A 26,135-nucleotide genomic window follows, 5' to 3' on the forward strand; every position below is an offset into this window, starting at 1 on the left:
TTCCCTTAGCTCTGAAACAGATTTTTGCTTGCTACAATCATGTTATTCAGGTTCACATTACAGGAATCTGTGACTAAGCAAGTACCCTGGAAACCCTTCCAAGTGGCTTGTACACTATGCTTCAAGTTCCTCTACATATCATATATATGTGTCAAAACTTTTTTTCAAAGCACAGATATTCTCTCTTACAAAAAGATTGCTTTTTTTCCTTCTTAAAAGATAGGAGTAGTAGATGGACAGTTCATGTTCCAACTCAGTCATGCATGCTTGTTGCTTTTATTTGTCCTTTCATTAACTCTCAAGATCTGGCACAACAAGAGCATTATATAAGATTAAATAATTCTTACATAAGTCTGAGTGAATGCCTTTCATGAAGTACTGGGTGCTTATCATGGCTATAAGTAAAAATGAATCACTTCCTTTTTAAACTGGAGCTTTCAACCTTGTATTCTGTGTGGTTAATTGCCACAAACCAAAATAACCTTTTGAGCTCTATGAATTTTCACAGCTGCAGACTGGAGGAAAAAACCTCTCACCAATAAATAGAAACTTAAGAATTTCCAAAAGAAATTATTCCCCACTCTAATTGCCTCTTTTAGCACAAAGCCCAGCTCATTTCTGCCAGAATGTTAAATGTTCCTAACACGTCTGTAGAGCCAAGAACCTGAGTATCATCTAAAGGACAGAATGACAAAGAATAAAGGCAGGACAGTATGAATTCCACACTTCAGAAGAGCACGGAGCACAGCCAACAGGTCAGGAAGTGCAGGTAATTAGCTTTTGCTAAAAGCTGCAGATTGAGTAGGATCAGGGCTCAGCAGCCCAGTAACAGAACCAGGAACTCTCAACATGTCTCTATATCAAGGGAATTACAGGAATGTACCTTGTGCATGCTTTTAAACTATGGGAATTTGAATCCAAGGCTGGATTTGTATGTGGAATAGGAATCGGCAGATCAGGAACCTAGGAGGAAACTGGGAGAAAAGCTTATTTCCAGTGTCCTTAAGAGAACTGCCTGAGAACCAGTACTGGAAAAGGTCAAAAATCACAGAAACAGCACTGGGACTCTGTTGTAAAACTCATTTATGCTGGAGGAGAAATTCTTTGGCCTGTCATCCTTCTCCACACTGGGAAGGTTATATCCTGGGACAAGAGTGAGTTCCTTGCTTCTCTGAAAGACAAGTCAGAGCAGCTGTGAAGGATCTGGTGTAGGAAGACAAAATCTGTGTAGTGAACTACAGGGTTGGCAATAGGAAGACATGGAAATAAAAGGGAGGCTGAAGGTCACAAACACACTGGCTGTCAGGTTAAGGAGGAAGTGGAAAGGAATGAGGAAAGCAATGAGAAGAATTTGACAGATATCAAATGAAGCAAAAAATCTCAGTGATGAATGGTAAAGAGATGGCAAAGCTGGAGAGAAGAACAAGGTTAAAATATTCTGCTAAAACAATGTGGTAAGTCATCAATACAGAAACTGAAATCCCTTGATGGCAAACACAGGAATGGCAAGTATTGGATATAGTCAGCATATTAAAAGACCAGTGGATGGCAGCATATTTTTACTAGCAGAATGCAGGGTTGTCATGCCACATGTTCTGGTTGTAGCTCATCTGCTGACTAACACATCATTTGTCCCAAGAACAAATCCACGTTTGACTCTGGTAAGTCAGCACAAGCCACAGAGATTTGTGCTTTTTATGTTTCTCCAAGACAGTGGTGACCACTACTGTGGCTGTCTCACACTGAGTCATCTGAAAGACCAGGAGCATATTCACAAGAATAGGAGTCAGCTGCACACACATCCTCTATGAGTTTATAAGAATATTTGGAGAATAAAAATTCTAAAGGCCCCTGAAGAATCACCTTAGTACATTACTTCTGATAGTTCACTATGGTTTCAGTCTCAGGTTTATTGTTCTGCTATGAAGCTGATGATTTCTTCTCAAAAGCTGGGAATAAAGTCTGTAAATTTGAGATTTTTTTTGAGATATAAAATTATATATGAAGACAAAAACTGTGTACCATTTCAGGTCATAGCATAACACCCGTACAACCCAAATGTAGTGAGCATGAAGTAATTACAGGAACACCTATTTGCTAATTAGACTTCAAAAAAACCCCAAAACAACCCACATTGTTCTTGATAATCGTATTTATTGACTCTAAGTGAAAAAAAAAACCAACAAGTCTTAATGGATTTGACTCATTACCACACATACGGTCTACATTCCCTGTTCACATAAATTTCAACTGAAAGAAAAATATACATTTTAAAAGAACGGTTTCTAAATTATTTTCCTAAACAAACTTCCAAAAACCTTCTGAAAGTTGGAAGGAAAGCTTTTTCAAGAGTTATAGCTCATGTTTTCTGAAGCAAAACACTTGATGTAAAGCACACCTGACATCTGACTTCATACACCTCAGAGGTTTTCTATGTAGTCTTCACTAAAGTGTACTTACTAAATGTTTCACAGTATCAGAGCATGAGTTCCTCCATCAGCTTTCAAACCTGTGAATTAGGTACTCACTGTAAACAAGGCCTACTTAAAAGGACAGTTCAAATACAAATAAAAGAGGGCATTAGTAGCCAACTTTCTTTGGGAGATAGATTGCATTTGGTTCTAACTTCCTTAAGAAGGAGCAGCAGACAAAAAGCATGGTAATCATTTCTATTATTTGAAGCTCTTCAGTTTTAAGAGCATTTGTAAAAAAAGACCGGATTATAACAAACTGAGATTTGCAAAATTAACTTTGAAACAAAGCATTCTTAGTGATAAATGCATTTAGAGCTGAAATAATAATGTTAAGCTATTGTTTGCCAACTTGTCAGATATGTGTGCTGAAGCTTCCCTTCTAATTACAAGATGTTTAGTACACCACAACAGATATTTTAAAACTAATACAGATCCTGGAATGTTTCTTCAGTTATAGTGCACTTTGTCTGAGAAGATTACCATGATAAAATATGAAAAGGAAAGAGGACAGAAAGCAATGATTTACAGACGTTCTAATTTTTCACTTAGAAATTCCTCCACACTATCTGTGTTCCACTTGAGGATGCTCAGCTCTTCTGCAATGTTCCCACTGTCGTCCAGCAGCTTTAGTACAGGGTCAGAACCGCGCACATACTGCGGGGGAAAGAAGGCAAGTCAGTTACCTTGGTTGGGAAATGCATTCTCCATACTAACACTGCCCCTGCTCTCAAGTGATCTAAATCAGTTCAGAATTCTGACTTGCGTTTAATGTCTGAGAGAGGAAAGTGGAGCAACAAGTCAAACAAAGGGGGGTGGGTGTCAGAAACATCTCCTTGTTCTCCTTGGTGCACCACAGCAGTTAATGCATGTGCAGAGGGGCAATGCCATTGGCCTGGCTTTGAAGAAGGGTATTTACTCCAACTGTTTTAAGTTACCAGAACTAGATTTTTGATGATGAATTATTTTTCTTATAGGATCAACAGCCTTTTTACCATTTTAGAAATTCTGGGTCACTTTAACAGGTCAAAGTTCTGTATCAATTTCTAATGTAATCACATTCTTCCTTACTGTGTTGTATCTGTGCCTACTATGCTTCACTGGTAACATAATTCTTCAGCACTTCTCAAACTCACTAAGTCCCAAAATAAGGAAGGCAAATTATCAGAAGGCTCTGACCATTTAAGTTTATGGAAAGATTTCCCCAGGAGTATTCCACTTTGCTCAGCTGAGCTAATCTAGTTAGTTTTACTTAATTAAGCTAGTGGCACCTCAGTTGAGTTTTCCAAAAGTCTTGTGAAATAAACAGATTCATTTGCACATTTTATTTTCTGGTAGTACTTTATACCAATCACAGTCTAGACTGCTTTAACGTTCAATAAATCTACAAAGTTAAAAAAACCCCAAACAGTCAGACGTACAGAAGGAGAAAAAGCTTTTGAAAGAAACTGGAGGACACAGAGACATGAATGAGTGAGACAGACAGAGGAAATCTGTTTTACACAGAATCTGCTGCTGAGAAGACAAATCGCTTACTGCAGCCATGCACAGCTATAAAGTGATTCCAGATGGTGCCATTTGGGCAGTAGAGATGGGAGCACAAGATGTGAGAATTGAGATGTGTATCTTTGAAGTACACTTGAAGTTCACAGAGGATTTTAAGAGGAAGGTGAAGTCTTAGATTAGATCTTGAAACCAAAGAATTGTTGGAGTTTAAGGCAGTACAGCCTATGTAACTTTGCATATATGTAAGTCGTAAGAAACATCATTCAGTATATGCATTTCTATAATGCTGGATGTCTGAAGTACATAGAGAAAAAACAGCACAACAGACCATAGCAAGGAAATTCTGAGAGGGTGAAGAAAAAGCCAAGAAACACTGAATGTATGGAAATGGCAGCTCCATAAGAAAACTAGGAGAGAACAAAACAGGAGAAAAAGAAGCTATGACAGAATAGCTTGAGTATATCCAAGATACCTATAAAGTAAGAACAGAATATAAACATTCCTCAGATTCTTTTCCCATCTGCTATAGTAGTAATTTTTTTTTGATGAAAACCAACCGAACAACAATATAATAAACCAAAACCAAAGAATTAGAACCAAACAGTTACTGAGCAGTAAACAAATCAGTATTACTAGCAGGAACTTGTAATGATTCACACTGGCAATGCAAATATACGTCCTCTACTAAAGGATTACTTGGTCAGCAAACAGGGAACAATCCACAGGACAGTCTCCACCAAACCTAGTTCTTAACATCACAAGCGAAAGAGTTAGGCAACTACTTACCTTGATTTGCAGTCCCCTGAAGAGTTTTGGCTTATCACTCCTGACGAAAGCTACAGTTTGGAGAAAAGAAAGAAAAGCTGTTACTTACTTGCATGAAGTAGATTTATGACAAATTAGTATTCCCCAAATTATTTAATTTTAATTATGCTTTATAAGATATTTTAATGTTAAGATCTTAGTATCTTAGTTAAGATCTTTAATGTTAAGATCTTTCACAACATTAATAATAGTAAACTTATTATGCCAAAGGAACACCTATTTTTGCTAGTAACCAAACAAGAATTCTATCTGCTTCGATTTTCCTTGCACACTAGTGCAACTGTGGAAGGCAGTTTATCTGCACTCACAGCTGACAGCCTTCAGCAGACTGGCCCATATGCTGCTGCTACGCAAATGTGAGGAAAAGCGTTGGAGCGATCCAAATCTGGCTGAGGATCAGCTTTGTGCGGGAGGCTGAATGTGCCACCCATCTCCTCAGCGCACTCCACACACGCTGCAGCTCTCGGGACAGGGCACACCGCAGGCTGTGGGGAGAGGCGTCATTCTGGTCAACAAGATGGGCAGTCTTGTCTTGCAGAGATGTCTCAGATTCCGTGCTGAAAACCAGCAAGAAAAAAAGCTAGCAAACAGGAAGAGAAGCTCGTATTTCCTCTTCTCTTGCCACTCCTGAAGGCAGGCAGTCCTAGGGGCTGTCAGGCAGCTGCATGGAGGGAAGGCCAGGTCTGAGGTGGGCTGTGCCGCACAGCTCCTCGCTGGCACACAGCACGTGTCAGCAGGTATTACAGCAGCAAAGGCCCTGCATCCCTACAGCACAACCCAGGCCTTGCATTAACCTTAATTCTGAAAAGACAATATGAAGTATTTCAGGACAAAGTATGAGCATAATCCCCTACTTCCAAGCACTTCACCCTAATGAATGTCAGAGTTCTAGAAATACTTAAAATTTATTTAGAAATTAACAGTCCTCATTCCTCCTTTTCACAGTCAGGTTGTGCTAAAAGCTGAATTTAGTATCTATACTGACATTAAGTGGATTAAGGATGTTCCTGTAGTACATCAGTAGCATCTCCCCAAGGATGAACCCTGTTAGTACAGACTGACTCCTACAGGAGTGCCAGCTGCATGTTAAAGCTGCTTTTCCAAGGTTAGACAACAATGAATCTCTCACAAATTGCAGTGCATCCAGCTGGTGCATGGAGCTGAGTGCAACCTCAGGACTAATGTTTCATACTGCTTGACAAAGTGTAGTGCTTTCCTCAGTAATTGCAGAGATATCCTCTCGTATCTTTATACCTATCTTTACATTACTGCAGACAGTTACCTTTAACACTTTCTCAGCATGGTTATACAGAGTGGCACTTATTTTCTTTGCTCTTCCACCGAGCTCCCAGTACAGATAAAATGCTGCACCAACTGCTACACAATATAAACAAGATAAAAAAGAATACCAAGGGCCCATGAAGCTGCCAGATGTACGAGGCCCCTGAAGAAAATGAGACTTGTCTTTATTCTTTCTACAGGACTATCCACTAATGTCATATTGTAACCTCTGTATAACAATTTCAAATAGCACAAAATAAGCAGTACTTGCTCACATACTGCAGTTTGCTTCTGCTTTAAACTCAAAGATGTATTTTCAGCTTTAGTGTTTTCCGTGCCCTTGTGACATGTTGTCATGGCTGTCATCAAAAGTAATGTGCAAAAAAGCAGCAAAGACATTTCTTACTCTTTGTCCAACAGTCCACAGAATGTTCAAGTGTTTCTGGAGGATTTTTTCCACATTTTTCTTCAACTTAAATCTAAAGCTGAAATCAGTCTCTGGGGCTTTATATGAAAAGAAGGTTGTAAGAAGAAGTCAGTACAGTGGGTAACTAATTGCAAAATGGTAAAAGAGCACAGTAAAATGGATAGTTTCTGAAGCAAATCTGAACTCTGGAACTTGACTGTAATAAAAAATTGCCTTTGGGAGGGACCTCAGGTTACAGCACTTGAGCTTGTAACAGGTGTGAGGATTTGTTACTTGAGTGACAGATGAAAGCTTATTTGGACACGAGAGGCTGTTCTCTGGCTGCAGTGTTGGACTGAACAAGCTCACATAAAGTAGAAACAGCATTAGGCGGAAGAAGAAGGTATCCTATAGGCAGCATTACATTCTGCCACATTAAAAGTAGCTATTACACACTTGTATCAATGTCAAATGTCTAAATCTTCTGAAAGCTGAAGCACTACAGAACATTTTTCCTGAAATTTTAGACAGCTGGAACAAAATTAGTTTCTGTTATGGCATGTTTATTTCTAATGCTGATCATAGTGACTTTCTGCATCACTCACTTGAATTTGCAATGCAACAAAGAAAAACACTCAATGTACAAATAACTTAATTTGTATATTCTGAATCTTGGAAGCTAAAATGAGAAACTCAAATACTGACATGCATTAAAAACACAGATTATCCCATCAAACACTTTTTTTTTCTTTCCACAAAATCAGTCCTAGAGTTGAATTAGCAGCCTTTGAAATGATGGGGTTAGGAAGTCAGATGCAGCTACATTTAGGGACACATGACTGCCTGCTTCTCAAGGGATGTGGTGTATATGCTCCACCTTCACATTGCTGCAACAGTTTCCCCTCTATAGCCTGACATCAACATTGCTTCTTATGGTTCTACATCTAAATGGTACTTGCACATCATCTATACACCATTATTTAGTAGTTTGGTGTTAAAACTAAATCCTATCCAAGCTATCTCCCCATTTTCTTCTCTCTGTAGCAGCTTTAGAAATTACACACCACAGAGAAACAAGTCTTTCTCTAACCTATCCGTGGGTGAGCAGGAGAGGCATTTCCCACTGTGACTTCTGTAAGATGAACTCTGAGCTCTGTGCCATGACTGGTGAATTAAACACCGGACCAGAAGTCAGAGCTGTTCTCCAGACAGCTTTGCAAAATCACTTCACCTTCTGCTCCGATAAACCATGAGCAGTACCAAAGCACTTCTGTTGGAAGGCACTTCTGAAGTGTTCCTGCAGAGCAGACAGGATTGCCCCACAATCAACTACAACTACAAGGTCAGAGAAGGATCAAGTGTATGAGCATTTTAAAGCCTGGCTCCCGTTGAACAGTGCTTTTATAGACCTAAAACCAGCCTTTACCTATGAACACAGCAGACTGGAGAACTCACTGCTGTTGTTTTCATGTCAATTTGTTTTGATACAAAACATAGAGCTGTAAGAAGAAAGTCTGTGAAAAGAAGTTTGTTGGAATTAAATCCCAGAACCCAAAGTGGAGACTGTAGGAATCTAAGAATCACTGTGGCCAAAAAGGGCAAGTCTGTGTACATGCACACAGACAGACACCTGCACTATTCTCTGAGGTGCAGCAGGACACAGCTTAAGAGAACTTCCAGACCCAAAACGGACCTGAAACATCTCCCCAAGCAGAGCAAACAGTTGTTCTGAGTTAACTTGAATAAACAGAAAACAAATGTAATATTACTTCAGATAAGCTCAAGGGTAGTCTGCATGCTTGGCCATGAATTATTAGACACAAGCCGTTGGAAAGTAAGAAATTTTACTGAAGACACAAGTTTGTGCATAATGCTGCAAAATTTTACATTAAAAAGGCACAAAGGACTTGACCATTTTGTACCTGAAATGAACTTGAATTAAAAAACCTTTTACTGCGACATTGCCAATTATCAAGTGTTAAATCCATGAAAAAGAAAAGAAACAAAACCAAAAGGTAGAGCAAGAGAGGGACATTTCATGAAGACAGGAAATTCCAACATGTAATAATGCCACCGATAGCTGAGCAATGCTAAGACAATTGGCAATATTTGCTAGAAATGTGAATATGTACATCACTGGGCAAGACAAAAGCATTAATGTCTTCCCTCAGACATCTGTTCTGGGGATAAATACATGCTTTATGGTTTAGAAGATGGTATGAGTCTGCTTCAAAAGTTACCATGAAAGCCAAGCAAAAAGACTGAACCCTAACACACAACAAGCACGCACTTACGTTTTCATGACTATAGCTCTGTACCTTTTGGGGACCTCAGTTTGAGATAAAATTTTAAATTTAAGAATTCATATGGCACATCAATAACTACTATTTGTAGTCTCTTGATCAAGTTACAATGCAGCTGTTCATGACTTTATAAAAAGGACCACGTGCTTTCAGAAATGAATCCAAGACAGAGCTCCAATCAAGCCTGAAGAAGAAACTTCAAAAGATCCCAAAGACAGGGTACTTTGTATAAGCACTTGGGTAGGAGACATTTCTGAATCTGAAGGGAAGTATTGTTTTAATTTGTGCATCATCTGTTTGCAGAAGATTATGATAAAGCAATTTATCTCTCCCACTATACTATGCATATTTCTTAGCAAGAGTTTTAGTAATGCTTTTATCTGTGCAAGATTTAAGGTTCATATAATTTTCTTTCTTTTGTCAGTATTTATGAATCACAGATTAAAATAACCAGGAAATGAGTGATCTTACCTCATACAATACAATCCCATAAGAAATTACATTTAGTAGCTAAAAGAATCCCCTTAACACTTGGAGAACTTGGGTGACTCTGAAGTCAGAGGATTTACTGTAGCTGCACACTGCATGAGTTCAAGGATTAAGGACCTTGTTTCTAGAACAGATTTGCTAGGAACGCATCCATTTCTTAACTCACAAGGAGAGGTGAAAACTATTTTACTGAAGGAAAAAAAAAAAAGAATGGAGAGAAATATGAAAGGAATGTACAGTGAAAAAACCCATTCAGTTTTTTTAAACAAACTGTAAAGAATGTAGGAGTCTAAACAGAGATCTTCTGTCTCATGGTGAACAGAACACGGCTGCCACGGAAAAGTCAACTTAAAACAAATATGCTAGATTAATCACTGATCCAGCTAATTCATTATCCTATTCCAGAGCCTTAGTTTTATGGATGTCAGTCAAAAGCTGTCACTGTGTTACCTGGTATATTAAGATATTGCTTCATCTATGAATCTTGTCGCTTAGGTTTTTAATATTCTACTTTGACGGAGTGCTTTTAAATGACAAATATTTAAGAATATTTTTATACAGAACAATTTCAAAATACATGTAATATAGCAATTAATTTTAGAGTACAGCATTTGTAATAGGGCAATTTATTTTTAAGGGAAATTTATGAGCAAGAATATTTCAGTACTGAATTTAAAAGAGATGTACAGAAAAGTGTTATCAGACTTGCCACAAGAAACTGTATCTGAAATACCTAATAGACATCCTTGGCCATATTCACAAAAGCCAAATTTAGTAGTTTGGTGTGACTACAAAAAATAACATCCAGTTCAAGACTGAGATAATCTTGCTGAAGACCAGATTTTTCTATCCTCTTGCTGAAGACTAGATTTTTGTTATCACTTCTCACTCCTTTGTTTTTCTAGTATATACAAATATATTCCATATGTAATGATTCACACATTTCAGGCACACAGGTGTGCTGAACAACTGTTTATAGCTAAAGATTATATAACCAGTAATTTTGAAAGAAACTTTGATAGAGGAGAACCGAGCAACCCACAGCTCTTTCCGACTGTGTAACTTTTACAACCCTTTATTAATTCAACTGGTTTTAATTCTTAACTGTTATAATATGCAAATCTTATAATTAAAAATCCAACCACACCAAGAAAGCAACAAAACAACACTGTTCATTCTTTAGCCAAATAAAACATAATCCAGACATAGCCTGAGACACATCAAGTCTGTGGGACTAAGCCAAGTGACAAAACAATTTACACAGGCACTTAAAGGTCAGGGATTCACAATTACCATACGGGAGTAACATACACTAATCCATGTAATTCTAATATATACACAGTCCTGCAATTAACAATGCCATTTTGTGTATATTCTGGGGAGAAAAACCAAACACATCTGAACAAACTCTAACAAAACCTCACAGAAGCTATGGAAAAGGATTCAGTTATTTGTGATGAGACATTGTCGTTGACAGGCTGCACAGTTCAATGAAGCCTACAAAGACAATGCTTCCAAAGCAGCAGCGTGACCTTCAGGAAACCTAACTTCCATAGCAAATGTCCAAGTGAAAAGCTGAAATAAAAACACTTCTTGAATGTAAATGTCTTAAGATGGAGATATTAAATACTCTTTCTGTTAGAAGTTAAAATAAAGGAGAAAATCTGAGTATTCTGAGATTAATACTAGTGTGAAGACAAATACCAGCTGAAATAATATATTCTACTGATTTTTAAAATTTCTAAGTATCCTTCTAATACATATCTCATCTTCAAACCTCTTCTAATACCCTAGCTGTAAATTTGGTTAAGGTAAGTTTAGATTGAGTAGCTGCAGAAATTGGTGATGAAAACACAAAAGAGAAATTTAAGTGCACCAGTCACTCCATTTTTAATTCTTACGTACCAAATCAAAACTGGCGGTCAAAACCGAGATCCTTCTTAAAGAGCATTGAAATGTATCCAGCCACTTTAAAAAGTAAGCTATATGATTAATGGAATGTAAATATTTGCGGAGGTTTAGATAACCAAGAATTGAAAGGGGAAAAAAAAGCCACAATTTTCAAGGTTTTCCTTTTGCACCATTCCAAGTCTTTGGAACATGTTTCAAAATGTGCACGCAGCAGGGATTGAGGGCCATTGCCTTCAAGGACCTACACATGAAAATAACTGAGGACACAATGCAGGCTGGAGTCAGGCTACCAGGTTAACCTATTCCTTCAAACCTCAAATGAGCACTTAAATGTTACAAATCCAGAACCATAAAGCAGCTGAGTGAATGGGCAACAACAGTTGGGAACGTTTTAAATTTGCTAAATTTGAACGGTCATGGAGATAATATGGACTCCTGTGCTAATGAAGTTAATCTCCTCACATCCCTCAAGTAGGGTAAGTAATTTAAAGAATTCTCATTTTGACATTTTATGCAGAGGAAAAGAGAAAAGAGCTTTGCTCTGGCCTTGTCATTCAACTCAACTGTGTGGGCAGAGGTGGCAGGAAAGGATATAACACCGTACAATTTCTGTAAATTGTAACCTGTTTTAAAACCTTCTTTTTCCCCAGTTTGTCAGCCAGCCTTCAAACAGGGAGGTATTAATACCTCCCTCAGTAGATGGAGACATGTTCTTTGTGCAATTTTAAATTCTAAAGCTAGATTAGTACTTATGTCCAGCTATGTCCAAAGTACAGTATTAGGGAGTATGGTATTAGGGTCCTCATTACAGGAAAAAAACCAAAATAACCACAGTACTGCTATCACCTAAGCTCTTCCCTAATTTATAAGAGAAGTTCAGCTTGAAATTTCTCACAGATTCTTTTCCTGCAGCTTCCTCCCACCAGACACTGATGGTACTGATTTTCCTTTTACACTACTGTATTCCATTCCTGTTAGTTGACTATCATTATCCACTGATGAAACAATTATACAGCAGGATCTGTGAAAATAAAATTGTTCCGTAAGTGCACAATGTAATTTCATCTATCAATTCCTGGAGACCAGTTCCATGAGTCTCAGGTCAATGCAGCTTTACTGACATAATACACTGAATTTATGACTACTTGTAATGTACTTAAAAGTACCTTTTGTCATTCAGCTGCGGCAGTATTTCATATTTGAAGGAATACTAGTGGCTTTACTTACCCTGGACTTGAGGGAACCTTCCCAATTTTCATCCACATACTTCTAGGACAGCTCCTGCGTAAAGCTGTAATAATAAACAGAAGCCATTAATGACAAAAGTAATCTAAATTACTAGTTTATTTATAGTGTGTTATCTGTTGAACTATTTTTCTCTGCTGCTCTGTTGATGCTAATTACAAGTAAGATCCTAGACAGAATCACAGTTCCAGACTTGTCTCTGATTACGCAACAACTGACCATTCACTCAAGATACATGATAATTTTCATTCATTATATTAAAAATTAAAAAATAATTTTAAAAAAGGTAATTTGAGATATACTGTTGATATAAGCAATGTTTCATTAAAAAATGCAATTCGACAGGTTACAATGAGAATTATGGGTTAGTAATAGGAAAACTATTTCTTCCTTCCGGAAGATACTACCAAAATCTTGTTAAATGGAATTTTAGTTTCCACTTTAAACCTAACTTGGACAGTGAAATACTTATAATAAAGATAAGGCAGTGACTGTAAATTTCCCGTTTGGGCTACTGGTTGATTTTAGTTCATTGTGTTTACAGAAAAAGGACAGATGACATTAACAGGCCTTTGGTGAAGTAATATGTACAGGCTGGGTTAACTTTGATACTTGCCAATCCTTCTGTCAGCTTTGCAAAATACTCAGATTGAGTCTTCTTAAAATACAAGTTAATTTCAGTTTTATATAATACCTAAATATAAAACCCATCCACCTAATTATCTTGCATACTGCTGTATTTTTAGACTGTTTTGCGATTCTTTTTAGAACATGCAAATGTTTCTATAATTTGCTGAATCTTAAATAAATTAACAACAGATTTTCCAGCTACTAAAACAGAACTTCATATTCCAAAGTTAGGCATTTTAATATTACACATGGTATGTATACTATATATTTAATATTGTATACAAAATCACATCCTTCTAAGCCTTAAAGCCCACTGTTTATAGATAAGCAGACAGAATGAGCTTGATTTAAAATTTTTAAATTTAATTTATTACCTTTCTTAGACAATTAAAAACCTCTGCTTTCATGTTCTTTTAGACAGGGTTTTCATAACAAATGTGCAAGTCTAAGACTAGAAAAGTTTTACCTGACTGAAATTACATAAATTCACATTTCACTTAAAATATGAACTGTGAACACAAGCAATTAAATCTAACCCTCATGAACCACTCTGACAAAGCAAATCACACATGATACGAGAGAACTCTCAAGGACAATTTTATTAACATTCCAACACCTATTGTATGGAAGCATTATGGAGAGCAAAAAATGCATGTTTATTTCTGAATATTCAAATTCTGTTTCAGGGCCAACTCATTACTTGCTTAAATACTATGAATTATAACATAAATACTCTAATCATTTGCAGGGAAATTACAACTTCTCTCTTGGCGTGAACTAATCAATAATCATTATTTCCATGGGAAACTGAAAAGGGAATGTTACACTGCATTATCTGTTCAGAACAGCATCTCAGAAATTTGCTTAACTACAGATACATTTTCAACTAAACATTGTATTTAAGATAAAAACCTAAGATTTGACTGTTAAACCCCAGAAATACTATGAAACAATACTCAAGAGATCATAAATACCAGACTTTTTAAAAGCTTTTTCATCACCCAAATCAAGGTTTTAATTAAGAAAGGCAGTGATAAACAGCTCAGATACTAGCTTGCATAATTAAAGTTCCTCTGGAATTAAAACATGAAGTAATTATAAAGATGGAGGAAACATGGCACAGAGGTTCATAAACTTCAGTTACCTTGTCTCTTTGTCATTTGGAAAAATATATTCAACAGTTGTATCAGCAATCCCAGATTTAGATATTCCTTTGCACACTCACTAATCCATTGAAAATTTATACTGATTTCTCTGACACTGACAGTTATCTGCATTTTTCTATCAAGAAGTCAGTATAAAGTAGACAAAGGAATAAGTAGCCTTTGATCTAGTTAAATAATTGTCTTATGCAAGTCTATCATGAACTAAGCACACTCAAATTTAGGACAACAGTAAAATGAGCATTTTTGAATTCTTATTGCTGCAAATTATTCTTAGTCTTTTTCCTTCCAAACAAGAATTTTTATGGAACGAGATCACTGTAGGAATCTAAAATATGTAAGACATTTTGCGACTAATCGCTACTCCCAGTTTGTAACTCCTGGCCAATATCTGATAGAAATTTAACAAAGAAAACAGCTCAATCATTAATGTCTAAATTTTGAGCTTGTAATTCTGTCATAATTGAAACCCAGCTGTTCTGGTACAAAAAGGTTTAGATTCACGCTGGGACAAACAGCTGCTTTCTTGATGGCTAGACCAGAAAAAAAGAATCAACTGGCTGCATTAATAACTCTTAAACAAAGGTGTCTTTTGCAAAAAACCCAGGTTTACTGCATCACTTAGCCCACCACAAAAGCCTAGTTGTTAATATCTACCATCTCATTGTGTCCAGAGCAGATGTTCCCCAGATTTCCTTGTGAAGGCAGTCACTGTGTTCAAGTATTAATAAGAATGATATACATCACTCCAGCATGGAGGCACACAAACATCTCGAGTCAGTTCATTACACAACGCTTAACTCATGGGTCAGTTCATTTTAAAGTAATGCTTCACTTGTTTTAGTGCTCATGAAAGTGAGTTTAGTACTAGAAGCAATGAAATAAAGACTTTCTAAACTATTACTACTGGTGTCCATGTTAACATCCAAAACAAGCGCTGATTCGTGTCTGCATCTATAAAAAGAACTTATCATTTCTTACAACATTCTAATAGCATGTTTTCTAAGGTTACTGTGACAATAGCTGAACTTTTCCCTTCTCTCTTCCAAAGCATCATCTTGAGCACAGTTTTCTTAAAAAGGTTTTGGAAACCATCTGGAACTCTTCTAACAGTTTATACTGATACAATCAGGATGGCTCTTCACAAGTGAAAGAGACAAACCACATTACTGGTCATGTCTGCTTTAATTATGAAGGAGAGTGCTAATTATAGCAGAACAACACCTTTTTTGCATAAAAACTATGCTAGTTAAAAATATGCATTGTAAAAATAAGGAACTTTAACTTATGTGAAAGAAATCATTTCACCTGCTACTAGGAAGAAAACTGAAGCAATTTCTGCAAGACACAGTTCCAGGAGTGCTTCATGTATACATTGATATGGTATTCTTATCACAGTTACTCATGGTGAAGACTCCAAAAGAAAAGTGACATTCCTGCTACATAACCATTAATGTTTACAACCAAACAGGAATTCAGACCAAAACGAATTGTAAAAAGTGGTATTGAACAGAGATTGCTCCTTGATCATATTAAAAGTATGCTAGATCAAAGGTGACAGAATAGTTTAATGAAATACAACTTACACCTAATTTTACTTCTATAACAGTTACACTTTGCATGCTGCTTTCCTCTAACTACTGACTCAGAGTGACCCATCCTGGCACAGGTTACAAAGTGTCCTTCAGGCTGGATTTGTACAGCTGTCTGTAATCAGCTGATAGCACCAGCGTGTCTTAAAACATGAAATGAAACAGGCTCTTAAGGCAGAGCCACAAAAGGAGCATAAGCTGCTTTATGGTACCTGGATTCTCTCCAATGCGTGTGTGCTGTCCTCTCCTAATATCAAACAGTTTCAAAAATTTCCTTAAGTTCTGAGAACAAGCAGAAAAGCAAACTTATGACTACCACTAAACCTCTAGAATTTTCACTTGCCTCAGGTACAAGATAATCTTCCGCTAAATATTTAGTAACAACTCTCTTTCCAATGTAAACAGTGTTTTTATGAAACTCACTGTAATTTTAGTTTCATATTATGACATGAGTAGGTCTGCAGAAGACAGCTCCTCATCTTCTATCGACTTAAAAAATTTTTAGGAAAAATATGGATGTTATTATTCTTAATGGCCAAAGTTCCTTGGTATATGCAAAATGCTACTGTTGAAAAATAGGGTAAATGATCTCTTTCATGAAAGCATGCAACTTAATTTTTACTGTGTTCCATCCACACACCCAGAAAGCAAACCAGGTTAATTAATATTTGTTCTTCTGAGAAATTTACAACAAAAAGAGATTTTGTTAAAAGTTTCTTTTGCATTTTTTCTAAGCTCTTCAACTAGCAGTTCATCTGTGACTTTTTCTTGAAAGCTAGTTTTCTAAACTAGAAAACTTTAGAATAATATACAGTGAGATACAAACCATAAAATATTTTCTATGGGAAAGAATGCATTTATATGGACAGCTCAAGGTTTTCAAAATCACTCTTGTCTTTCCTTTTCCTGCAGGCAGAACATGAGTAAGAATCTGTGGGTTAACAGGGAGCAGTCAGAAAGCCTCACTGCCAGGAACATTATGAATTACTGCTCTATAATTCAGAAAGCCAAGAAAATCATTGCTACACACACATCATTCTGAACTGATGTCATCAGTAAATTTAGCAACAAAGCAACTTCTACCACTGACAGCTCATTATCCTGTGAAGGGAGATGCCTAACTCTAAGTAAAGTGTGGAAACAGTCTAACAGTCAAAAACCAATTATGTGAATCAGCACTACTCCTGTGATTAGTGATATGTATTACAGGCCAATTGCTCTGAACAAAGCTGAGCAGAATCTAAGTTCTCATTTATTTGTGGGGAAGGAAATTCCAGCTGAGTATAAGGGTGAAAAAAAGTCACAATGGCAGTGTTTAAGCCCTGAAATCATTTACTAAGGAAGACTGTATAATCTGCATTCTTGGAGATCCTCAGAACTTTTAGGTCTGCTTTGAGTAGGAGACTCAAAGGAGACTTTTTATTCTGTACATACAAAATACAGTTGTGCATAATTATTACATTCTTCAGCATATGGGAAATGTGTCACCTATCACTACTTTTGGTGTTAAATGATACCCTCCTTGCAGGATTCTATAAGCATTTATGTTTAAATCCAATAATCACTAAAAAATTCCAAACCAGCTTCTGCTCCTGGCAGCCTATTTTTATTAACTTTGGTCTTAGCAATGTTTGGTGTAAGTTCACGTGAGCAAGAGATCTGGCACAAGGGTGAGAGAGAAAATGGAGAAGCTGAGCAACCGCCAACTTTAGACCTCTGGAGCTGTCGCTGGGATTAGGTGGTGTGAATACCCAGCTGGAGTGGGGGTGGAGAGCAGAATGGAATAGAGGAGGCAGACAGGAAAAGGGCTTCTGTGTACAGGCTCGCACTTGGACCTAGTCAGAATTATGCAAGCGAAAGAGTACAGACAGGACGTTAACAGGTCAAGTTCCAGTTCTAGACTATACCATCTAATTCTATCTAAGCACCTACTTACCTCTAAAGTAGAATCCCTGAACATCTCTTTCATGCTCCAGTCTATGCTTTTGTTAAAAAATAAAGCATCTTAGAGTTGCAAAGAAAGGAGTGAGAACAGATCTCATGAGATATTTATTTGACCTTGCACATTTCATAAATCTTGAGACTTTTACTTCTTGAATTTTCTTCAAAAAATGTAGAGTCAAATGCCAGTACTTCATCTAGATGATTGGCCTTAATTAGCTAAAGCTATTCCATTGACCAGCAGAGATGCACATCAACAACTGAAACTTACATTTAGCAAATTCACATTTATAGCTTTCCTAACTTCTTTTTTTCACTGATAAGATCAGATAGAGCTCTTCCATGGGTAAGGCTTACCCTTTTACAGACAGATAATGTATTTTATCTTAGTTTATCTGACAGAGATGAACACTTGGTGAATGTGAGCCAAACAAAAGGCAGTAAATTTCTGTCTTAGGCATTGACTAGTTAGCTGCACCTTCCTTATCTAGGATTACTTCTTGTCAACATTAATTTTCATTGCCAATAACACCATGTACAGAGGGAAGGGGAAGAGCGTACACGGTAAAGTTCTTGAGAAGGACATCCATTGCAGCACACTTTTAGTAAAAGGAATGGTTGTGAATAATAATTTGAAGCAACAGTACTGATAGGAGACTTTCTCAATTAGAGAGAACAGTATCACCTCAGTTCCCCTAACTTCCCTATCAATGTAGCCCATAAAATCATTCCTGTATTGACTGTATGGGACACTTAGTAATAAGCAAACTTTGAAAAGAGATCATATGACATGTTAGTCTTAATCACAAAGTTTTGATTACTTGCTTGAATGTTAAATAAAATATGCTGTCATTGGATCACACTATCTATGAAGTGTCACTTGCTAGAAAACTGATGACTTTGAACCATTTTTGTGTTAGTAATAAGGAACACAGGTAAAAACACAATTTGATTTTTTACAAAGTATCCAAGAGACTTCACAGGACACATCAAAAGACAGAAAAAGATGTGGGTTTTGAGAAACAGGAAGAAGTAAACTAAAATTCTAATTAATTTCGGTAAGCATTGGTATGACTTACTCTACATCTCTGACATGTCAATGTATTGTAAGTAGTTCTCTGTTTTTAACCATTGAGTTGAAAACCAGAAGTTCCAATGAGAGTGGAACTATTCATGTTTAAAAGCCTCTGGCAGGACAAGAAAGCAGTCAACAGCAATTTGAGTGTAGCACTTTAATTAGTGTAATGAAAAGAAAAGAAAAAAAAAACAAACCTGAAAAAGGAATGTAAACTGGGTCACACAGGAGTAGCCTGAAGCATTAAAAGCACTTCAAGTTATTCTACTTCCAGCAATTATTGTGAGTTTTATAAACTATTTTTTGAGTTTTAAAAAGTCAAGTCCAATTAAGAATGTCATGTTATTTGTCCTTGTAATTCGTAAGAGCACATTTAAAAAATCTACATGTAAAAGGGTGTAGTTTTAAGAAAGCTTTCAATTTGTTTTGTTGTTTTTTTTAATAGAAGAAGTCATTACATCTGCTGTCATGTTTTCTACATCACCAAACACTTTACCATTACAATACGACAAATACATGACAGCAGAAATTTAAAATGCTTAAGTTCAACACATATTAGTGAGCAAAATATATTTTTCAAAGATCCATTTAGATATATTGATAACTTTTATGGGTTGTAGCAATCCTGCACAGTGCAACTGTGAAATTTAATGTGTTGCAAATTTTATCACGGAGTTGATTTTTAAAATCAATTTGGATTTTGACACGCATATATTGTTGAGATAAATCTAAGATTATAATATACAATTAATGAAATATGCTTATAGCTATGTCTGAAATTATCACACAGCCTAAGTGAAGCTGCAGATGGAGTGTAGCTATTTTCAGCTACCGCAAAATATGGACAATCTCTCCTGCTACTACAATTTCATGCACAGTTAGCTTCACCTCCATTTCATCCTTCTATGTTTTACACACCAGCAGTATTCTGCATCTGACAGACTGAGACTTAAAACTTGCAGCTGTCTAAAGCAATACTGTTTAGGCTGGCTTCTGAATTAGTGTGAGACTGCATACAAAATCTCTAGAGGAGGAGAAAATAACCAAAACATTTTTTTCATTTTACCCACAGTCCAATTATGAAGTAATTAAAATATTTCACTGGACAGGTGTCAGCAGAAGTTCAGAGCAAGACAAATTTTGTGTAACAAGAATATCTCACAGCAATTTTCCACAATGTCAATTCACAAACTATTGGACCAATAACAAGAGCAGGATTAATAAATGCACTTCATTCAAGGCTATGAAACAGTTCATATCTGTAAACATCTCATTTTAGGTTGCACAGACACTGTGCAGCATGAAATATTTTTACGCCTGAGGATATTTCATAGACTATTTGTGGAAAGCAGCAATTATGTAAAAATTCTCAGAGAGATGTGCTATTACCTTTAATTTTAAATTCTCATTTAGAACTCAGGCAGAAGTCATGCAATAATCTATCTCTTGCTTTCCCTATTTCTAGCATTTGCCACATAATTGCAAAGAGAATAAAATTAAAATCCTGAAGCATGTCCTGGAACTCCAATACTTTGCAAGCCTGTTTGTAGCACACACAACCAAGGTGCTTTGCCAGCTCACAGGAAGCAACACCAGCTCCGGTAACGAGTGAGCTACGTCACGTACTGGGATTGTGGTTCAGAGAAGAATGATTCTGTGTTTGGAGGATGCTCAAGCATAGAGTCACAGCTTTAGCAGAACCCAAAGCACCACTGCTCTGGAGCTCAGCAACATGCCAGGCTGCTAATCAGAAAGTCAAACCTCTTACATTGAGATGCAGGTTTTCAGGGTAAGATGAAAAATTCTACAAGCAAGAAGGTAGGAAAAAAAAGCCTTTAAGAGCTTTCAACATTCATTCATTCTTTACTATCAAATTTTCATTTGAAAGATTTCTGTGGTAACAGGGAAAAAAAAAAAACAGGGAAAAGGAAAAACTAGCAAAAGGCAGCATTCAGTTTTCATAGTCTTCATACCTAGCATGAAAATTCTTGTTTAATAAGAAGCTGCTAAAAATTATATTGTTAATTTTTATGTAATAGTAAAATCTCAAGCTCAATAACAGACACGTTACAACCAGCACTATGTTAAAACACAAGTCAAGTCAACATGTGACAAGTCTGAATACAATCTGTTAAGCTAACATTAACAGTCTCCAAACACTAATTTTCCACTGGCTAGTCTTCAAGAGAAGTTACTGAATATGAGTTTAAAAAGAAAGTGAAACCTCCAAACAGTCACAAAATCTGAAATACACATTTCTAAGCAGTAGTAACAGTATGAAAAATTTCCACTTTCTGAAACTGCATTCATAAGAAAATTAGAAATGGTGCTATCATAAACCATATAATCATAACGTTAGAACAATCCAATATTTCTATTCATGTGCACAATGTGGAAAACCTGTATTCAAAGCAGGTATGAAAACGGATGAAAATACTGTCATAATCATTCCTATAATTCAAGCTGATGCTTACCATATTAGCTCCAAATCTCAAATAACATTTGTATTACATTTCTTCAGAAATGTCACAGAAATAAGAAAATATAAAGTAATAATCAAAATTTACATTGTTCACATTTACATGTTATATTTGCCTCATGCACAGAGGCAAAAGTCTATGAATATTACCTGAACAAATTAAAGCATCCTCTCCTTGCAGGAGGACAGGAAGCCTTGCTGCTGCTGCCAGCACAACTTACTGAGCATGCTGGAGACCCTTTCTATTCTGCCACTCCCTGGTAGTACATTTCCTTAGACTTTCTTCTGAAACTTCAGGTTTTGTGTATGCATATGTACAGATACGTACATATTTACATATATATGTATATACACATGTAAAAGAACTGGAGCCTTCCCCGGGACACACTTTCCTTTATAAGGTTCATATATCTAGCAAAGAAAAAGCCTTACATATCAAGTCCCCTAGGGATTGTATTGGAATATTACTTTGTTAATGCAAAAAATTTACAACTTAGTCTGTCAATATTAGGAAACTACTAATTATTAATTCTCTGCCAATCTCAAACATATGCTTCTTGATACTTTATATATTGTACCTAACACTGTAATCAGTGGCTTTAGTAAAAATGAAAGGCAGACTTTCTTTTTTAAATATTAGGCTGAATTTAAGTGACAGGAAAAACCTGCTAGATTTCCTCATTAGTTTCATTATGTAAGTTATTCCACTATCTCCCAGCCACTAAAAATCATCTCAGCACGTCTCATCCTTGAAACCTCTACTTTCTTGATGATTGGTTCGTCTTCACTGTATTCTAGAACACTCTTAAATTTCCACATATTAGGAAACATGTATTCTTTTCAAGAACTCCAAAAATTCTTCACTGATAACATACCTTAAGGAACACAAATATTTATTTACAACAGATAAAGGAAAGGTTTTGCCTTAAATTGCTTGAAGCACAGCATGAGCTCTGAGAGAGATCGTTCCCAAAATATCCAGCTGTTCTCAATGCTGCAGGATGGAGTTGAGCAGTCCTGCTTCTATCAGGTTTGTGCCACTCCAGGAACTGACCTGGAGGCTGCACCAGCCTTTTGTTGCCTGGTCTGAGCTAAGCTATCCTGGCCATTACACCACGGGTCAATGACCAAGCAGGAGGTCTCCACTCTCCTTATCCTCTGTCCTCATCCTCTTCTTCTGCCCTCTTCCAGTCCCATGTATCTTCCTTTTAATAGAAGCTGGATACAGTTCCCAAACATGGTCACATCATACCAGAGAAGGGCTGCCAAAGAACTAAAGATTCCCCTGTTGGTATGGGGGCATTATTTTACAGCAGTATGGCAAGTCTGCAAATCTAGACTCTGTAGATATATGAAGGGGGCTATGAATGAATGCTGCATTTTCCTCTTGAAATGATAATCCAGATTCTCATATATTTTATTTAATGAAAAGTTTCACAAACATGACACATTAAATTATTTCACAAGGAATTTGGTTCAAAACTCACCTTTCTAGTTTCTAGCTGAGCTTCTTCTTGGCAGCACTCCCTGCAGAACGGATCCAACTGATTCAGATTGAACTGCCCAAGAAGGTTGCAGGAACTGCACAGCAAGTTACTGGAGAAGCCCAGCTCTCTGCAAGCTTCTGATGACAACTGTGCTCCATAAACACTTATCTGAAAGTCAATACAATGTTACACTTTAGGATGAATTTCTTCTTTTTAAAGATGACTTTAAATGCTTTAAAGATTAGAAAGAGCAAGTAAGTCTCTTGTGACTGTTTTACAGTAATGCCTAAATGGTCAGCCCAAGGGTCCAAAACACCACCTTATTGAGAAGGCGGCTCTTAAACTACCAGGGAATTCCACACACTCATAATATGTACATTTCCAAGTATCAGACCTGCCAACATTAATTTAGATACACTTCTGACACTTCTACTGCTTTCCTATTGCTAACTTCAAATTAAGAAGAAAACCCAAAGGTAATGAATCAGCTGAAATGCACATGGTTACAGTTTTCCAAAGACTCCTCTTCAAAAAGAATTTCAGTAAGTTTCGGATTACTGAAAACACTCAGGGAATGTAACAGCTAAGGAAAAACACAACCAGAAGTGATGAAATTAACCAAACTGCTCAACAAGACATACAGGTAGGATTTAAATTTCATGTTAGCATTAATGTTACAAGAAAATTGCATATACTATAAGTGGAAGTGCAGATAAAACCCTGCAATTTGGATTTATCAGCAGTACTTTACAACAGGCAATTCAATTACATGGCTTCTGTGTAAAACACCAGTTCTGCTTTTTATGGGCAGTAAAAGCAACGCAACCAATGACAACACTTAAATGATATTTGGGTTTTGTTCTCATAGAATCACTATGGTTGGAAAAGACCTTTAAGATCATTGAGTCCAACCATTAACCCAGCACCACAGTGTTCAGCCAAAAACCCTGTCCCAAGTGCCAAATCCATGTGCTTTTTGAACACTTCCAGGGATGGCGATTCCACCACTTACCTGGGCAGCCCATTCCAGTGCCTGACCACCTTTTCAGTGAATTATTCCTAATTTCCAATCTAAACCTCCCCTTGTGCAACCTGAGGCATAATTCTCTGATCCCCTCACTTGCTACCTTGGAGAAGAGGCCATCAGGCTACACTCTCCTTCCAGGCAGTTGTAGAGACTGGTAACTCCCCCCTGAATCTCCTTTTCTCCTGGGTGAGCTCCCCCAGCTGCTCCTCACAGAACCTGTGCTCCAGACCCTTCACCAGCTCCTTCTCTGGGCTCACCCCAGTGCCTCAGTGTCTTTCTTGTAGAAAATTCACATTCACACTTTTCCACACATGGATTTCTCACACCTTGGCTTAAAACCTTCCCTTCCAGCTGCTTGCTTTGGAGGGCAAAAAGTGAGAGAGGGAATTAAGAATGGAGAGAGGGAAGGTGACTTTCCCAGATGCTTTTCAGTCTGGGTAAAAGACCTCAGGCAAAACCTACTACATCCAAAGCACCAACAAAACAATCAGCATCACTGTGTTCAGAGGTGAGTGACAGAGCACCAGCAACTGGATGATAACAGCCAAGACTCAGAAGAATTACGTTGGGCCAAACAGCAAAGTACAGAAAAAACCCTAAGTTTCTCATTCAGCAAAACAGACTTCTCCTTACATCCACATGCCATTAATCTGTGCAGCACAGCCAAGTAAGGTAGAGACAAAACCTGTTTCCTCAGCTGAAGTGGCCAACCTACAGCTGAAGGAAAGACATGTCACTTATGTGACAGATAAAAAATATTCTGGATTGAGAATTAGTAGAAAATAATTCAAGTGCCTCATTATTCTATTTCTCTGTATCTGCTAAAAAATAAGAGGTAAAGCATGAACAGAGAAATATAATACACAAAAAAGCTATTCAGAAATCACTATTCTGCCAGGCAGAAAGCTATTTTTCTTTTCTATTTTGTATTTATCTTTTTCAAGTGTTTAATGTTTCTGAGTGATACTGGCAGTAAGAAATACAACAGTGACACAGTAGTATAAAAAGCCCCTGAGGAGCAGTCCAAAGCCTGCGGAAGCTACATTTTAATTACTGCTCACTTATTAAATTAATGATGGTAGTAACTCAAACAATTTTCTTGAGCCTTGCTGCTTGCCATCCACCCCTTTGATGCTTTACTGTCACTTTTGAACCTGTTCCCCTTGGAGCAGTAAGAGGGCTACTGGCACTGTCACTTTGCTTCCAGCAGCCTCTCTCCTCACACCTTTGCCCGGCAGATCTCTAAACAATCTGCAAATGTAAGGCCAATACTCTCCTGAGGATTTTTTTTTTTCTTTTGGGCGGGGGGGGGGCATTGCGCATGTATGAGAAAGAACCAGCCAAAACATTAACAGTGTATGAAGGCAACAAATGCTTCACTACATGATAATTCCTCACTCAAGCGGTCTCGGTTACATAGCAAGCTCAAAACACCTTGAGAATAAAACTACAGAGAAGTAAAGGAAAAACTAAATAAAAGAGTCTCCCTAATATTTTTCCTCAATGTTTAGTATCTTAATTATCATATTTTCCTGAAACAATAAATATGCTAATCGTAATAAATGTCTTTGATTGTGACTGGAAAAAAACCCTCACACTTCAGGAAGTAAATTTATATCAAAACAAGATAATTTCAGACACTTAGCAAGTGATGCGCCTCATTTCATTAGCATTTTCTCCTTCAAGGCTTTGGCTCCAAAAACACGTTACACTGTTGCTTTGTTTTCACACCAAGTAATTTACTACATTAAAACAAAGGCAGCACCAATACAGTTTTGGGAAGAAGGCAGAAGCAGAGATCAGTCTCAGACGTGGAAAGCAAAAGAGGCGGCTACGGCCGCAGGAGCGGGAGGAGGTGTCCCCGCCTCCCGCACCGGGACACGTCTTACACCGCCTCCCCCGCCCTTACACCCGCTCTTTCCCTCAGGAACTGCAGCCCGCTCAGCCCCGAGCGCCGACCCGGCTCTCACCGCCTGGAGCCCCAGGAGCCAGCAGAGCCAGCGCCGCCCCAGCGCCCCCAGCTCGCCCGCCGCCGCCGCCATCTTGCTGCCGGAGCGCCCCTGCCAGCGCCGCCGGGGCCGCGGAAGGACCCCACCCAGCGCGGCTGACCGACACAGCGCCTGATGCGGGAGAACACTGACTTGCTCGCAGCCCCCGGCACCACCCGCAGAAACTGCTAACCCAGAATGTCTTCGGGAATTAGAATAGAGCAAAGATATTTTAGTCTGTTCAGAGCAGTGCTTCGCAACCGGGCTGGAGTAACTGCCGTTGCCCAAAGCTGGCTGGGCATTGTGAAAACAACCT

General features: G+C 37.6%; 1 protein-coding gene across 1 annotated transcript; it reads right to left on the reverse strand.

Moving 5' to 3' along the window:
• Nucleotides 1–2,137: 2,137 nt before the first annotated feature.
• SELENOF (selenoprotein F) lies at nt 2,138–25,933 on the reverse strand. Its single transcript, XM_040073173.2, has 5 exons — nt 25,802–25,933; nt 22,805–22,972; nt 12,420–12,483; nt 4,764–4,813; nt 2,138–3,128 (listed from the first exon to the last, which is right to left on the reverse strand). Exons 1-5 carry the CDS (start codon nt 25,871–25,873, stop codon nt 2,997–2,999), a joined length of 486 nt encoding a protein of 161 aa, XP_039929107.1. The 5' UTR covers nt 25,874–25,933; the 3' UTR covers nt 2,138–2,996.
• Nucleotides 25,934–26,135: the final 202 nt, after the last annotated feature.

Source organism: Hirundo rustica, chromosome 9 (genome assembly GCF_015227805.2).
Source record: "Hirundo rustica isolate bHirRus1 chromosome 9, bHirRus1.pri.v3, whole genome shotgun sequence".
Classification (NCBI taxonomy): domain Eukaryota; kingdom Metazoa; phylum Chordata; class Aves; order Passeriformes; family Hirundinidae; genus Hirundo; species Hirundo rustica.